Raw genomic sequence first — 17,193 nt, forward strand, 5'->3', positions numbered from 1 at the left:
GGCGTTTGCTGCGGTGAGTTCTCGGGTTGGTTTTCATCATCCTTCGCCATCTGTTTTCTACAGACGAGCGAGCGAACGCCGGCAGAGGTATGCATGCGCGGCCTCTATCTGATCTGTCTCTTTTATTAGTCTCGTATTCCTTTAATTTCCAGACCTAGCTAGACGATCTTTATCTTGCTGATGTTGTGTGGGTGTGCTTGTGTTGATACTTGCTTAGCTTAAGACTTGGATCTGTTATACTGTTTGCGCCGGATTAGGCAGCTACTCGGGTTGATTACTTGTTGAGTTAGTTGCCCACTGTGTGCATCACTTATCATCCATCCATCCATGGTGACACAGTGGTTTCAATCAAGTGGAGATCGAGTGTTCCTAGATAGATATTCAGGGGCAGGGCAGTAAACTTACCAATTGATTGGGAGGAGAGTAAAACCGCTGAGATCAACTGATGGAGTGTAAAGCATAACCGAGATTAATAGTAGATTGATTTTTTTGTGCATGCTACTTACAATTCATTGGGAGCTGACTTCAGCTGATGGAGTGTTAAGCATAATCGAGATTAATAGTAGATTGATTTTTTTATGCATGCTACATTGGATGGACCATGTGCTTGCACAGCAAGGCTCATGCAGCTCAGCATGTTCATTGAGTACTGGGTTTCGGACCTAAGTATTGGTACTGGTCAAGATAGTGGATAGATATATTGCAAGCATAATTTGTTCGCATATTAGACAACCATAAGATTTGTAGTGTGCCTTCACATCCGACTAAGGATTGGCAAAAGACGCATCTACCCCTGAATTATGCCATGGGGACCTGTGTTGCCATATTGTTTTAATGTTGGTTTCAGATAACAAGGAGCCAACTTAAACTAATTAACCAATCATCTAAACTTATCATGTCAACTCCAAGGAGAGTTACATGAACAATGATTTAAATGTGTCTAGAATGCCTTATCATGTCAACCCCTTGTATTCCAGGATGGAGAGAGTATATCTAATCAAAATATTTTTTTATAAATAGAATTGTTTGGTTTGAATGAGATGAGCACTTAGATATCTAGTGGATTTATATATCGCAAAATGCGATTGTTGGTCTGAATGATGAGCACTTAGATATTTGATGGTGTAGAGGACTTATATATCAAGCGTGGCTATATAATAGGAGTCAAGCAAGAATTACATGAATCATTTTCTTTGGTTCATATTTTTTTTTCTTTATTATTCCCAAGTAAAATAAAAAAATGTAGCAAAATAATCACATTTGCATGCATTTGATTTTGTTTTTCATGTGGGTGTTAGGAAAATTTTCTTCTTATTGTCAATCAATAAGAAAAATGGTAAGTCCAAGGAAACATGTGCCTTTTCGCCCAAAGGCGAGGGTGCCAAATCGACAGAAGTCTAAAATCATGAAGATGTCTCTTAAAGACTTACGGAAAACCCAAGAAAATATGCGACTAGCAGGTCCACAACACGGTAAACAATATCATGGTCAGTTGGAAGCTAAAATTGCGAAAAAGAGTGATAGCAAGTTAAGTCAAGTTCAACCTACATCAAAGGATATGAAGCAACATAGTACCTTGAGTTTGAAAAATCACTGGCCAAGGCCAGATATGGATGTTGTATTGAATGAACCATTTCCCTTGAAGAAAAAACGAGATGTTCCAACTCGCTTGAAGGCTATGTCAGAGTTGGGTCACAAGGAAACCAAGAGATTAAAAGAGCGACCAGATTTTGATCAACAAGATTTCTCAAAGAGCACAGAGTTTTCAATTTCAAATGGACCAAATGCCCCAAAGGCAAGTAAAATCTTGGTTCTTGAGAACAATTGCTCAAATGAAGGCAAGGAAAGACCTGATGGAATTGTAAGTACCAAAGAAAAGGGTAAATACAATACGAGAGCAAGTCATGCCATTTGTGCTAAGCAAGAAGGTCCCAAGTCATTGAAAGGTATCCAACACATGCAACAACTTCAGAGAAATTTAGAGAAGGCACTATCCAAGAATGATAACCAAAGAGATCTCATAGAGATAAACTTTGAGTCAAGTAATAGGGGCCAAGTTGCTAAATGTGATGGCGGAACCAATAATGACATGTCTAAGAAGAGGAAGGAACCATTGTTGGAAGAAAAGGCTAAAACAATTGAGGATGATGGTAACAAAGATGTACAAGGGAATAATACGGCTAGTAGGCTGATGAAGAAACAAAGATGTGTGAAAGGTAAAGATGATGAGGAAGGACACGAAGGTGGTGGTAATCATAATCCTATTGGTGTGGGAGATGACAACACTAGATCTTTGTCACAAGATAATATTTCAAAAGATGGTCATGTCAAAGTCTCCATGGTGACATTTGTTGAGCAACAACACCATTGTTGCTCAAAGCCCATTGACAAACCTAATTGGAGGTATAATGGATGCTCTAATATAAATTTGAAGTATCCTTGTATTCTTTCATCTTTACGTTCTAATGTTTTGGTTGCTTATGTCGTCAGCGGAATCTTTAAGATAGATGGTGGGGAATATATATCATTGGTTGGACATTTGTCAACCAAATCATGTGAGAAAGCATGGAGTTTATCTAGACAATTGCTTCCACTAGTTGAATTGAAAAGACTTCCGAGATCAGAGGTGTGGCCTAAGGCATGGGAGGCATCAAAACCAAGCGGCGACAACATTGGCATATACTTTTTTCCTCATGTTATGAGGTGTTTCACTTAACCTTTTTTGCATAACTTTTAGCCAACATTTATTTCCATAAGATATAGATGCCTAATCTTGTATTTTTTTTAATTCCTAGGCAAGATAAAGACCTAGATGAACTAATTAAAGAAGTCATGGAGAATGATTTGGTTTTGCGGGCTATTATTGGTGATGCTGAGATGTTGATATTCCCATCTATTCTATTGCCTAATCATCACAAAAGTATGTATAGCACATTCTTTTTTCGAAAATGTGATCTCTTCTATAATGAAGTCCTTTTGGGACCTATCGGATCGAAACTAGTTACTCCCTCTGGACCGGTTTTAAGACGTGATCTGACTTGCCGTGGTCTCCTAAGTTACACTTTTGACCATTTATTTATCTTATCTTATATTATATTATATTGTTTTTTATTATAAAACTTATGATCATTGCAGAGTATATTTGATTACAAATCTAACCATTTCAAGTTTGCATTATAAAAGTTAAAAATTGTTGACTAAATTGTTGGTCAAAGATTGTAAAATATGAATCTTAATATGTGTGTATGTCTTACAAACAGGTCTGGAGGGAGTAGTAGTTATGATATCCTGTTCTTGATAAATCGTATTTGATTCCTCGAAACCGGAATTTGCTAAGATGGCCTTTCTTTGTATCTTGTAGTATTTACTCCAGGGTTCATTCACTCACAATGTTCTCTTATATGTGCAGCATTTCAGAGAAAACATTACCTGTGGGGAGTATTCAAGCCTAGAGAAGATATAGGTGCTGTAGTTGCAGAACCCTTAAGTGCTATAGGGCGTTGTGCACAGGAGGTAGAGAAGGAAAAACAGCAGCATGTCTCAGATCAGAAAGATGATAATTTACAAAGGGAAGAACCGAACACCATAAACCATCGGTTGCCTGCTTAAAACACTCAAGATGAAGCTAGGCCACCCAACATGAGCTCTGATCTTAATGCTCCTGAAGAAGGGACACAGGAAGAAGCTGAAGCTACTCCGGTTGCTACTGCTGCTGCTGCATCGCCTGCAAACTATGGACAGATTGATCCAAGCATGGGACTTCCCCTGGGCAGGCTCATGGGTTTTGTAGTTCGTCAGACTCCAAAACTCGAGCAACTTATTCAAGAGATGAAACGTGAAGGTGCGTTGGTATTTGCTATGGAGGATCAGAGTTTAGGTGCCGGATCTTGGCCAGGCAGCATGGCTACTGCCGTGCAAAAGTAGGGGCCAGGGCATGACTTTCGTCCTCTATGGAATCTGACTTCAGCCAGTGTCCTTCGTCAGCATGAACAGAAGGCTGCCTAGCTTGTCCTGATGGTAAGATAATACGGATTTGGGGTCTATTCAACGGTGAAGCAGCTTGGTGGAAGTTGAGCAGGAGCAGAGCTTGGATTAGAGCATGTTCAGCACCTTTCTGTGCCTATCTATTCAGAAGAAGGCTGCTGCTGTAGGGGTTCAGATCCAGGAGTTTGTATCTCACGCTAGTAAAAAAGGCTTAGTGTAGTTTAGTCCCAAGTTTAGTTTCTACTTCGACCAAGATGCAAATACTGTTTCCACATCAGCTTGTGTGTTATTTTTCTGAATGTTTTGCATCCCTCGTATCATTTGCTCACCTCTTACATCTTTTTACAGTTTTATTACTGCGCTGCTATTTGACATCCATTGTATCTGAAAGAATATGTGCCCTCAGTGGCAACACGCCATGAGCCTGCCTAGGACTAACCACAAGACAGCATAATAATACTTCAACAGTATTGGGTATAAAATCAAATTTCCTACTAGGATATTAAGATGGAGATTTCGCAACTTTCACTTCTATTGATAGTTTGGGTGCTAGATTTTGGTGATATTTAGAGTTGAAAGTCGAAATTATACTAGCAGTGCAGTTGAAGTTGAAGAGTCGAGAGAGGCCATGATGGGCCGGTGTTTGTTTGCATTCAGCTGGGCTATGCAATAAGATGGCTGGCCCAAACCATATTCGTTGAAATAATTTGTTTTTAAATCCAAATGTGTAGAACAAAATTAAATCCATAGGGAATTGTTGTTCTACATGACTGGACAAATAGTTAGTATGATGAGAATCTGCATGTGATACATACGAGTGTTCACATCGAGGCATGAGCCCGCACATATAGTTTGCAACATTTTTTTTGTGTTATCACATCAACGCATTCCCAACTGTATATGCACGAAATTACTTGCTTCTGTCCCCAAATATAATATGTCCCAAACATTTCAAGATTCGAAGATTGAAATTGAACATTGCAATATTTGACTAACATTTAGCCTCATGTAACATAAATTTATTTTACAAAATTAATATTACTGCATTGACATTTAATAGTACTTTCGTATGCTTATGATTTTGTTGTTACAAACAGTAGCATAGGAGAAATTAAAGCCAAATATCAGTTTGAAGACCGTGCCAAAGTTAAGGCCTTGAATGGCATGTACTCTTGGTCCTTTGTGTTCAATGGTTCCATCTGAAAGCTGAAAAAACGCGTGTTGCTTGCAGGGGGGCTGTATAACCCCCTCGATCGTTCATGCATGCGACAATGTGAACATGATCGGCACCTGGTCAGTTTCGTGCCCATCTTCTCTGAACAACGCCAGTCGCTAGCTTCTTCCCGTCACCCTTCTGCTCTCTTATCGTTCACACAAACCTGCTCGATCGTGCTTCCCGGCTAAATCTAATCACCGGAACCTTAAGCCACAAGTATATCCACATGTTGCTTGACATTGACACGTGCCATAGCTCATCAGGCATCTTCTCTGAACTATATTGTTATATAGTTTACAATCAAATTTCAAATGGCGACGGCTTACAGCTAATTGAAGAGCCAATCATGCATGGTCGCATGGCTAATGTAATGGAACGAAGAAATCTGAAATTTTTTGTCAAACCGAACGAGGCGGTGTGCAACCGCGTTCTACCAACCACGTGTGGCCTCCCACTGTTTTCCAGCCGCCATAGTTCGTAGCATTCATGTTCTATTCTATGGAGACTATGCATGGATTATACAGTCAAGTCTCGTAGTCTATGATACAAACCAGAAGAAATCTCTAGGCCGGTCTATAATATAATGTCCAACTTTGCTGGTAGACTTGGAATACTGAATTCAGTGGCGGAGCCAGACCAGAAGCTCGCCGGGGTCATGTCTTCAGTTTGCCTGCGGAGTACAGGAGTGTGCTTTTCCTCGAACAATCGACATGTTCAGCGTTACCCACGCAGCTTATTCTCTCTTCCTCTCAAATTCAACTTTGTACAAAATCCGATGGTAACGGATCGATGGATTACCATTTACAAATTACACAACTTTTGATCGATCAACCAACAAAATCAATGAATCTGACCTACAAGCTAGTTACAACTACACTAGTATTCAATATGTTGGTTACTCTGAAGATGCAAGAATTGCAGTGCTTGGCTGCAGATGCTTGCTTGTATGGTTTTGCACGGTCGCATGCCATTAATGGCAACGACGACTAGAGGTATCTAGAGAGCAGGTATGCGCTGACGCAGGGCGACCCGCTCCAGACGCCGGAGTGCAGCCTCAGCACGGCCCTGGCGGCCTCCTTGACGGCGGCGTCGCAGTCCGCCTGCAGCACGCAGCAGAGCTTCCCCACGGCGCCCACGCGCGCCATCTCCCGCAGCACCTCCGGGGACGCCGCCCGGCCGCCCACGGCCGCCAGCACGCGCACCGCGCAGGCGTCGGCGGCCGCGGACACGCGCAGCAGCCGCCGCGCCACCACGGCGACGCCTGCCGGGTGCGCTGCCACCGCCGCGCGCCCGTCCGCGCACGCGCATAGCTCCGCCAGCAGCGCCATGGCCAGCTCCGCCGCCCTCCTGCCCCCCGCCGCGGACCCCTCGGACGGCGGCGACGCGTCGAGCTCCAGCTCGATAGCCTCGTGCGCGGCGCCGGCGTCCACGACCAGCGTGCGGTTCCTGCCCACGGGGCACGCGTGCAGGAGAGCCCGCAGCGCGGACCGCGTCGCACCGGGGGACACACGGTCGCGCACTACCGCCGTGACGGCGCGGAAGAGCTCCGGCCGCAGACGCTCCAGCACCGGCGCGCCGCACACCTCCGTCACGGCATCCAGCAGATGCACCGCGCTCGCTCTTGCGGCGTTGCCGGGGCCGGGCTCGAGGGCTACGAGCACGTCCGTCACCGCGTCAACGAGTTCATGCACGTGCTTATCGGCGACTAGGGGCCGGAGCTCGTCGCCGGAGACAGCGAGCGCGCGGACGAGATCCAGGCACGCCTCCACCGTGGGCATGTCGTCTAGGCTCCCCTCCTGATCACCGCGACAGCTCTTGGTCTTGGCGCACGACACGGCCAGGCGGAGCACGCGCTGGAGCACGCCGGCGTCCACCATGATCCGCCGCGCCACGTCGCTCTGTGACACGACATCAGCAGCCTCGCGGATCACGTCCACCGGCGGGCAACACGCTGCGTACAGCAGCTTCTTGGCGACGTCGGCGGCGACATCATCCGGCCGGTGCCCTACATCCACAGGCTTATTTGACCCCGCCGCCGGCGTCGTGGAACGCGGGCGCCAGGACTGGATGAGCCTCCGGAGCGTGTGGTTGGGGGTGAGGTCGGCGAGGGCGAGCGGCTGGCCGGTGACGGGGCAGGTGGCATGGCCGACGGCGAGCCAGCGCTCGATGGCGCGGCGGTCGTAGGTGATGCCGGTTGGCGCCGTGACGGGGTCCTGCATGGGCTGCAGCGAGATGGGGCACAGCAAGTGGTGACGCATGCCACCCATGTCCTCCATTATTTGTCACCAGCTAGCACCGCCGTGACTTGTAACTGAACACAGACATGAGGAGCTTGGGCCTGGCTGGTTCCTCCATGTCCATGGTGTTGCTTTATATATGATGAAACGGTGCATAGCAGGGTTTGACTTGACCTTCCGTGAAAAAACGAAATCCAGTAGCCGCCGAATAACTTTACAGTCATACTAGTGTGCTGAAAACGATTTTAAGTCGACTGTGCATGGAAAAAGAAAACGGGTAACCCGCCGAAATTTTTTCAGAGTATAGTGAAAACGATTTCTAGTCAACTGTTTTTCAGGAGAACTGAAGAAAATGTTGCTAGGCTATACTATTTGTCTGAATCATGATGCTGCTTCGAATTTCTTCGTTGATATCCATAGCTAATCATAATTATTCTCTCTCTCTCCGTCCAGAAACGTAAGTGCATATTTTATATCGACAAAGTCATAAAAATTAGGTTTTGACTATTGGTTTCTCTTTAGTCGAATTATCAATTGCTACAATATAAACATCATCTTAAATAATATTTTAAATATTAATATATTTATGAAACCTTTGTACATTGATCATGCATATAATTTAACTATAATTTTAGTCAAAATCTGTAAAGTTTAACTTAAAATCGGGTGCGTGGGTCCTACGTACCATGTGATCAGGACATCATCCTAGCTACCCGAGCACTTCCAGCGTTTTTTCCCTGAATTTCACGTGGAGATGGATGTTCGAGGCAGCGAAAAACAGTTCAAGTCGTGGAGTATTTGCCTATAAAAATATTTTCCCATAGTAGATTATATTGAAGCTTTTACTCCAACGACGTACTCTCTTTAAACACTCAACTAAGGCACGGAACACATGCGTCACTTTTCCTTAAGGCCAATTTTAATGGACGGTTTCATAACATTAAATTCAATGACACATCAGCAAAATTACTGACTTAGCAAGTAATTAAAAGGGAAAATTTCATCAGATGAGAGAGCAGTTTCATCCCCATAACACTCAGTTAGTACGGTTACCTAGTTCACTGTACAATGAAACTATGCACTTGAGCAGCCGGTTAATCTGTACTCGTGTCCACACACAAAACCTGCAATGAAGCCTCCGTACCATACGTGCAAGATTGCGACGCCTGTAACCCTCCTGATCGGAATCTCTCGCTGTCGTAAGATGAACCAACCGATCATTCGCAGCACGATTTCCATCCTGTTCCTGCCTGTTTCATCAGGTCCAGAAGCGAATTCGAAGATGCACGCTCGGCCACGGCTTTGGTTTCACGATCACCGTTATCCTTTTGGTGTCAAAATCGTGACGTGGACGCATTGAAGGGACATGGGAACCAAAACCAACCAACCCGTTTAAATGATGTGCGCGTTCTTTGACCGGGCAATGCTGCTAGCGATTTTGACCGGACATCTGATTGGTTGAGTCGAGCAGCCGCGCGGCAACAAGACCGCAGGCGTCGCGGTCGTCGTCGCACACCGCACACGGCACACCTCTTGGGTGATACTCCCGCTAAAGTTTAGCACATGTCACATCAGATGTTTGATGCTAATTAAGAGTATTAAATATAGGTTAATTATAAAACTAATTGTACAGATAAGTCCTAATTAGTTCATGATTTGGCAATGTGGTGCTACAGTAACTATTTGCTAATGATGGATTAATTAGGTTTAATAGATTCGTCTCGCGAATTAGCACATGATTCTGCAATTAGTTTTATAATTAGCTTATGTTTAGTCCTCCTAATTAGCTTCCGAACATCCGATTTAACACTGATAAAGTTTAGCATCTAGTATCCAACCAGTCGTGTCCGGCTCAACCATGGTGGTGGGGAGGACTGGACGTACTAGGCTTCTGTGATCCCCTGTACCAAGCCAGTTTCTGTCTCCAGCACGTCCACATGGAGGCTTCCTGGCGCGCCAACCTCCTATCCTACATAAACATTCTACATTCATGTATATTGGTTGTCAAAACTAAAATTTTGGTTAGCAGGAATCCTAGCTAAAATAATATATATTTTGAACATCTTGGGTTTTCTCTAGAAAAATGGGCCGGGTAATGTCTTTTGAAAAGGACTACCTGCTGGCGTGGTATGTGGCTTCCATATGAATATGAACACAAGCACAGGTTTAGAGATAGACTGCACTATATCTGAATGGAGAAACAAGTAGCGGCGGTTTGAATTGACTAGCCAAAGGGGCAGTTGAGGGTTACTAAAGGGATGTTTGGACACACCCTGCTAAAGTTTAGTGCCTATCACATTGAATGTTTGGATGCTAATTAGGAGTATTAAATATAGGTTAATTACAAAACTAATTGCACAGATGGAGTCTAATTCGCGAGATAAATCTATTAAGCCTAATTAGTTCATGACTTGACAATGTGGTGCTACAATAACTATTTGCTAATGATGGATTAATTAGCTTAATAGATTCGTCTCACGAATTAGCACACAGTTCTGCAATTAGTTTTATAATTAGCTCATGTTTAGTCCTCCTAATTAGCATCCGAACATCCGATGTGACACTGCTAAAGTTTAGAGCACCTAGTATCCAAACACCCCTAAGAATTATGGATTTTCTTGCAAACACCCGTTTGTCTCCACATTCATTTTCATCCACCTTGACTCTCCCATGCTGTTCGAGTTGAAAGAGCTGCTGTGCCTAGCGGACCAGGAGGTTCACTGTCTGAACAGTTAGGGCATGTTTGGATAGCAAGTGCTAAACTTTAGCACAATGCTAAAGTTTAGCACCCTGAAATAGAGTGCTAAAGTTTAGCATCTTGGACTGTTTGGATGGTGTGCTAAACTTTAGCACATTTAGTGGCAAAAGACAATTATACCCCTCCTTTCTCTCCTCTCCTTACCCCTCCTCAATTTCTTCCTTCAGCCACCGATTCCTCCTCTTCCCCGGCCGCACCGCTCGCCTCCATTGGCCGCTCCATCCGCTCCCTCCGTCGCCGACGCCTTCCAGCGCCACGTCGCCGACCTCCTCGACGATCTCCTGGCCCCCGACGGCGACGACCTCCTCTCCCTCACCTGGACGGCCCGCCTCCTCGACGCCTTCCTCCTCTGCCTCGAGGAGTTCTGCGTCCTCCTCTTCGGCCCCGAGGATGGCGCCGCCGCCCGGCCTCCGCTCGACCACCTCGTCGCCGACTTCTTCGATCACGCCATCAAGGCGCTCGACCTCAGCAACGTCATCCGCGGCCTTGACCTCGTCCGGCGGCTTGGGCGCAGGCGACGGGATAGGCGAAGTGCACGGGGATGGCGGGACGCCAGATCCGCCTCCGCCGGGGCTCTGTGGCTTCCCGCTCCAGGTCCTCTGCCGGTGCCGGAGAGGGCGAGGCAGCGCCGGTCGGATCCGCGGCGGAGGAGGCGGGGCCGGCGGAGGTGGCGGGCCGGGCGGAGGAGGCGGGGCCGGCGGAGGCGGCGTGGCACGCCGGCACAGGCAGCAGGGCCGGGCGGTGGAGGCACGGCCGGCGGAGGAGGTGGGGCCGGCGGAGGCGGCGTGGCATGCCGGCGCAGGCAGCGGGGCCGAGCGGCGGAGGTAGCGGGGCGGGCGGCAGAGGCAACGGGGCAGGCGAAACAGGCAGGTGGCGGGGAGGAGAGAGAGAAGAGAGAGGGGGGCAGCAGGGTAAAAAATGGACTTGGGACCACTTTTAGCACCCATTAGCACCTTTTAGCACCCCTTGGGTGTGCTAAAGAAAATGGGGGTGCTAAACTTTAGCACACCCCTTTTAGCACTCCTGTTTGGGAGTCCAAGTGCTAAAAGGTGCTAAAAAGTGGGGTGAAGTTTAGCACCCCTCTCCAAACACCCCTTTGCGTTAACACTGTAGCATAACTGCTGCTCGGAGAAAATACCTCACCCTTCTGCTCTTTGCAAGCCTGGGAGGCTGGAACTGGGATTAATATATTTACCGCTGAATGCAGAGAGATTAGGTACGTTGTAATGAGGTTCTCATTTAAATCAAAACCTTAGCCCTAGGTGTGAATCCACTCCTTGGAAGGTTTAATACAATACACCACCGCTCCCGCAATATGAACATTCCTGAGTAATTGGTTTCCTTCCTGTAGTCAATATGCATTGGGAATACATTATGCTCTTCAGATATTGTATTATATTGACTTGAACCGGCCCAACAAAACGTCCACCAAAAGAGGCCCGATGACACTTACTGTATGATGGCTCAGCCCAAACATATATAAATAACGCCTAGCCGAGTCTATGGGCAGCCTAAACCCAAAGGGCGCATTCTCGCAAAACTCTACTTTGGGCCGATAAATAACCATCTTTTCTATTTAGTACCATACTGCTTGACTAGATGGAGCACATTACACTGAAAACTTGATCTCCGGTGACAGTGGTACAACTCGCGGTGTGCGGGGCTAGTAATTTCTCAAAGTGAAATTTAATTGTGGCGCACTAAATGACCATGGGCCCGTTGAGCGAGCAGGGGGCTTCCATCGGCCCACCCAACAAAGCTCGGTGCTACCCTGCTGCTCTCCTGGTGCTTTGGCAATAGCGCATACACGGTAACAGCAAGCTGTGCGTGTGGTTGTTTTCAGACATCGTGAAGGAATAAAAACCATGAGCTCAGACTGGATTCTTTTTTCCTTTGAAATGAGAAGCCTGCAATAGTATTTGTTCCAAACACCTTCTCTTCAAAACTTTCCTCCGGTTTTGTTTCCTACACTTTTCCTTTGAAAATACTACGTTCCAAACAAGCCCTTAAGCTCCTCAAGTGAATAACTTGTTGGTTGAATTTGGTGTGATCAGTAGCAAGTGGTGGACAATTACACTGCACACCGAGCCGTTTATGAATGAAGCTTACACATTAATGGTACTTATTTCCCGCTCCAAAAACAAAACTGTCTAGTTTTCTATAACACGATGCTTCCATTCCATACAAGCGAGTAACAGATCTACATCTAGCACATAAATTAGCAAATCCACAAAAAGGAAGAGAGACCTATTTCTGCTGTTTGCAAGGTTGATGCCTACTGCCTAGGTAGGAGGTTCAACAGACCATTCACATACAACAATCAGTAGAAGGAATTACAACAAGATATTCACACATCAATGGTACGCATCTTCAGAAATTTCTTTCACCACCAAATTGAGATGGCGGCTGAACTGCGGCATATTCTGAATATTCCTGTCACATTTCACAGTACACTAAATTTAGTAAAGTAATAAAAGTTTGAGAAGCAACTATGGTGAGACCAGTACAAAACAGGAATAGAAATAAAGGTCAATCCCCCAACTGAAGTGAGGAAGCAAGGATATGTTCACACTGAGAAAGAAAGAAACTAAACTAAGGTAGCCTACAGAAACACCACAAATACCCCTGTTACCATATGTCCAACCTTATTTCATGATAACTATCTAGAAGCGGGTTCTTTTAATGTTTTGGAAGTCTGAAAATAGAAGAAAAGAATACACTAATATGCAAGATTAGCTTATTACATGTATTCATTTGCTTAATGTTAAATGGTTGGGTTAATTGTATTTCACCATGAATGCTTTCCAGCTTCCAATCGTATCTACTTCTTAACATATGACACTCAATTATGACAAGATATAGACTAAAAATCCCATTTAAGTACCTGTGATGCACATTGAGGCACTGTCTGCATATTTGTATGCCCCTGAATCTGACTTGTTGAAACACCAGTAGCAGGATATCCCTAAAAATCATAAAAGGTGAATGATTCAGTAAAGTGGAAGCAGTTAAGAAAATAATATTCATAAAGAAACAGGGTAGGATCACTACCTGGTAGAAGATAGGTCTACCAATAGATGAGTTCGATGCAATATCTTCCGCTGCATAATATTGATCTTGATTTGGTGGATCGACGAAAACCGAGCCAGCTGGCTGGGGCAAAACCGCTTGCTTTACATTTCCTATAGAAACAATTTTATAAAATCAAACTTAATCGTTGAAGCAGCAAGATTGGATGCAAAGTGAATGAGGATATACTTGGATGTTTCTCTTGCTTAGTTGATTTTTTCTTTCTCTTTTCAACCCTACTTCCATCTTTCTCTTTTCCCAAGGGATGCATATGCAATCTTTTCAGTTCACACACACTTTCCAGCGATTTTTCTCCGCTTTCAAGCACATCCAGAATTAATTTTCTTGTATTTTGATGACTTTTGCTCTTCATCAATAGATCATAAACAAACCTCATAGCTCTGTTACGATACACAAGCGCATGGCTGCGATCTTGTTCTGCAAATCCATCAACTGGAAATGGATATGTTCCTTTTCTGGCATATTTTGTCCATCGCTTTAAAATATACCTTTCAGGAATCCTATCAACATTCTTGAGACCAAGCGCATTTAGAGCATGTGAACAAAGTACACCCATAGTCTCAAATTTTTTGCAACTACAGCTCAAGTCCATGGTTGAGGTGTTAAGGAAAACTACCCAAACTTTTGGACCACTTCTTTGCAGGATGAACTCAAACCTATACAATGTTTCATCACACTGAACTTCCTGATATGAAGTTGCACCGCATCCATCTAGAAAATCTGTTTCAAGAGACTTATAGATCTTGTGAGTGTAAAATTCAGCAGCATGTTGCAAAACACTGCTATGCTCAACTGTACACTCCAGAGCAGCCTGGTTGCACTGAATGTCCTCTAGAGACTCATTTTCACGCCAACTCCCTACAATTTTATCCAGCTCATGAACAAAGGTGGCAAGTGAAGTTGATTCATCATCAATACTGCTCAGAACATCATTTGAACCCTCACTCCTATCCAATGATTCAATCCCGCCATCAAATGCATCCTTATGAAGAGCTGTGCACCATTTATGCCTCTGCTGATACAGATCGCTGAGCCACTGGTGTTCTTGCATGTTATATTCATGGTGCATCATTGCCCATGCCTCATCGAATTCTGCTTCTGACTCACATTCTCTCATGCACTTTGAAAGCATGCTATGAAATGTTCCAGAATCATTGATAGTGCCTAAATGGGACTGCAGGTTCTTTTCAATGAACCGTTGACAAAGACAATGACGTGTCCCAGGAAGAACATCTTCAATTGCCTTGGAGATTGATTCATTCTGGCCAGTAAAGATTGTTTTAGGAGGACGACCACCCATTGACAATAAGAATGACTTGAACAACCATTCATAGGACGTTGGTGATTCATCCGACAAAAATGCGCAGCCAAACATGACATTTTGCCGGTGGTGGTTCACACCAATAAATGTGGCACATATCATATTATACTTGTTGGTACGATGTGATGCATCAAACATCACAACATCTCCGAAACTGTCATAATCGACCCGGCTTCTCCCATCCCTCCAAAAGAAATTAGTCATTCTGCCTTCTTGATCTACTTCTACATCCCAATAGAACATACCTTGTCCATTTGTTCTGCGCTTGAAATATCCAACAAGGGCCTCACAGTCCTCTGGTTCAAGCAGTGTGTAACTACGGATGCTAAGCTGGCTGTGACATTCCGTACCATCTTCATTTATATGCAAACTGTCATGCATTGCTTGGATTTCAGCATTCACCATTGCATTAAGCACACCAGGTTTCGGAACTGAAAGGGTCCTCACTGATCTCAGTAAGTGTATCTCTTCTGGCCTGACCAACTCATGATTATGTTCAGGAATGATTTGAATAACTCGCCATTGACCTTCAGAATCAACTCTAAAACGGACCATCGCTTTGCAATTAGTTCTGGTCTCTGGCTTATTAAAGTTTGCCTCAGTAAGCTGCTCATCATCCTTCAAACCTTCTTTTGAGCAGTAATAATCTTTTGTACGGATGGTTTTGGTTCCTGTAAAGTAGTACTGCTTTCCCTTTCGAACACTGAAGCCCATACGGTGCCCATAGTCGCAATACAGCCTGTAAGCTTCTTCCTCACTGTATGCAACTTTATTCCGCAATTCTTCAGTCAACTCCTCACAGCTTGGGATTATAGAAGTATGTTCCCTATCCTCTTCATTTCCTGCAGGATCTTCCTCCCTTCCCTGTTCTTGGTTGTCGAAGGTCACTTGCTCCCCATTTTCAGCACCGTAAATTATTTGCTGCATCTCTCCATTCTCCTGAGCTTCTTGTTCATCATCTCCGACACTGTCAAGACAGATGGCCTCGCCATCAATCTCAATAGCAATGCTAGTACCTTGCATCGCTGCATCATGAAAGGCAATGTATTGGTCCAAATGCCTAGAAAGTATGAGAGTAGGCCTACCAAAGAATACAAAAGCACGATGGATGCAACGAATGAAACAGATACACTAGCATCAGAAGCAATTTTTGCGAGGCCCCCTCACGACTATTTGAAGATGAAACCTAATTGCAACCTTGCCATTGTTTTGAATTATCAGGCTTGTATAGGAGTAGTTAGTCCACAAATCGAGTAAACCCGATGCTAATTCGATACTAAAACTATAGCTAAATGAGTATACCAAAGTATAGCCAAATTGCAATTAACCTATGAATACACACTAAAGTTTGTCATTTTGAGACTCGAATAGAACGGCAATCGAAAAACCCCGAGCATCAGCTACTCTGAAACTCGAATAGAATAGAAATTTGGCAAACCTGTGCGCGAGCACTTCAGGCCTCAGTAACGGCAGAACAACGAGGAGATGCCGACCCGGAGTCTGGCCGCCTGACGGCAGGAGCGCGAAGGTGGAGGAGCGGGGGCAGGCTGGCCAACTGCTGCAGCCTGCAGCGACACCACGAGGAGGGAGAGAGGAGTGGAGGCCGCCGGTGGGCTTCTCCTGGCTGCTGCGTCGGGCCGTCGGGAGGGACCGGCACCCGGGGACGACGGGCCGCCGGGAGCGGATGGCAGCAGTGATTCGGCCGCTGCTCACGCGCACGCCGCTGGCGACTTCCCTACCTTCCGGTGGTGGCGCCGAGGCGGACGACGCCCTAGCGGCTAGCGGGTTGCCGTCGGTGGTCGACGCCGCCTGGCGCCTGGGCTGGGTCGGGAGGGGCTCGAGTTGGGAGAGAGTGGCTTTGGATAGATGGGTCGGTGAACCAGGCCGGCCGGCTGCACCACAGCCCACAGAGACGTGGTTTGGCCCATTGAAAGGGAAACTTTTAACGCCATATAAAGGAGACTTTTAACGCCATGCTTTTTTTGAAAGGTTAAAAACGCAGAAAATACCAGGAGTAAGGGTGGCGAAAATCTAATTTTTCGTCTTCACATAATTCCTTAATCCTAGATATGGTGTTCTACTTCGAAACACAAAATGTAGGAATAAGGAAAGCATGGAATTGGAATTTATGACAATTTCGAGCAATGTTAGGATGCAACAAAAGAAAACACAAGATTTCAAAGAGACAGATAGACAAAACCGAAGTTTACTCCAATTTCCTATGCATTCAGGCGTCCCATAGGAATTTCATAGGGTGTAATCCTTGGTTCCAGGATGACTAACTGATTTTTTTGTGTGTAAGATTCAAATCCTACAAAACTACTATCTTTTTTCTTGTTGCAAAGAAGGCTTCAAGGTGGCTATCTTTTGCCAAAGTGGCCATGATTTAAATATCAGTCCTTAAAAATGGTTAAGATAGTAATAATAATATTGGCATTGTTTGTGGTAAAATGTTTTTCCCCTCTCTTCACAAATACAAAGTCCAGCTAGGTCTATGCAAAGTCAAGAGTTTTTTAAGCTTTGGCTATTATTATTACTATCTATTTTTTCTGGCCATTGCTTGTCAAAACGTTATGACGGAGATTAT

At 45.0% G+C, this 17,193-nt stretch overlaps 3 protein-coding genes across 3 annotated transcripts; 1 reads left to right on the forward strand and 2 right to left on the reverse strand.

The window, feature by feature from the left end:
• The first annotated feature begins 11 nt into the window (after positions 1 to 11).
• Positions 12 to 4,283, forward strand: LOC101784526. The gene is made up of 5 exons (XM_012847598.2): positions 12 to 87; positions 1,299 to 2,403; positions 2,491 to 2,703; positions 2,796 to 2,920; positions 3,410 to 4,283. Exons 2-5 carry the CDS (start codon positions 1,334 to 1,336, stop codon positions 3,607 to 3,609), a joined length of 1,608 nt encoding a protein of 535 aa, XP_012703052.1. The 5' UTR covers positions 12 to 87; positions 1,299 to 1,333; the 3' UTR covers positions 3,610 to 4,283.
• A 1,628-nt stretch (positions 4,284 to 5,911) lies between these two features.
• Positions 5,912 to 7,529, reverse strand: LOC101784926 (E3 ubiquitin-protein ligase PUB23). Its single transcript, XM_004977274.3, has one exon. The coding sequence runs from the start codon at positions 7,474 to 7,476 to the stop codon at positions 6,187 to 6,189; it is 1,290 nt and encodes a 429-aa protein (XP_004977331.1). The 5' UTR covers positions 7,477 to 7,529; the 3' UTR covers positions 5,912 to 6,186.
• A 4,757-nt stretch (positions 7,530 to 12,286) lies between these two features.
• On the reverse strand, positions 12,287 to 16,441 carry LOC101785320 (protein FAR1-RELATED SEQUENCE 5). The gene is made up of 5 exons (XM_004977275.3): positions 16,045 to 16,441; positions 13,454 to 15,631; positions 13,247 to 13,377; positions 13,080 to 13,160; positions 12,287 to 12,628 (listed from the first exon to the last, which is right to left on the reverse strand). Exons 2-5 carry the CDS (start codon positions 15,627 to 15,629, stop codon positions 12,566 to 12,568), a joined length of 2,451 nt encoding a protein of 816 aa, XP_004977332.1. The 5' UTR covers positions 15,630 to 15,631; positions 16,045 to 16,441; the 3' UTR covers positions 12,287 to 12,565.
• Positions 16,442 to 17,193: the final 752 nt, after the last annotated feature.

Source organism: Setaria italica, chromosome VII (genome assembly GCF_000263155.2).
Source record: "Setaria italica strain Yugu1 chromosome VII, Setaria_italica_v2.0, whole genome shotgun sequence".
Taxonomy (NCBI): domain Eukaryota; kingdom Viridiplantae; phylum Streptophyta; class Magnoliopsida; order Poales; family Poaceae; genus Setaria; species Setaria italica.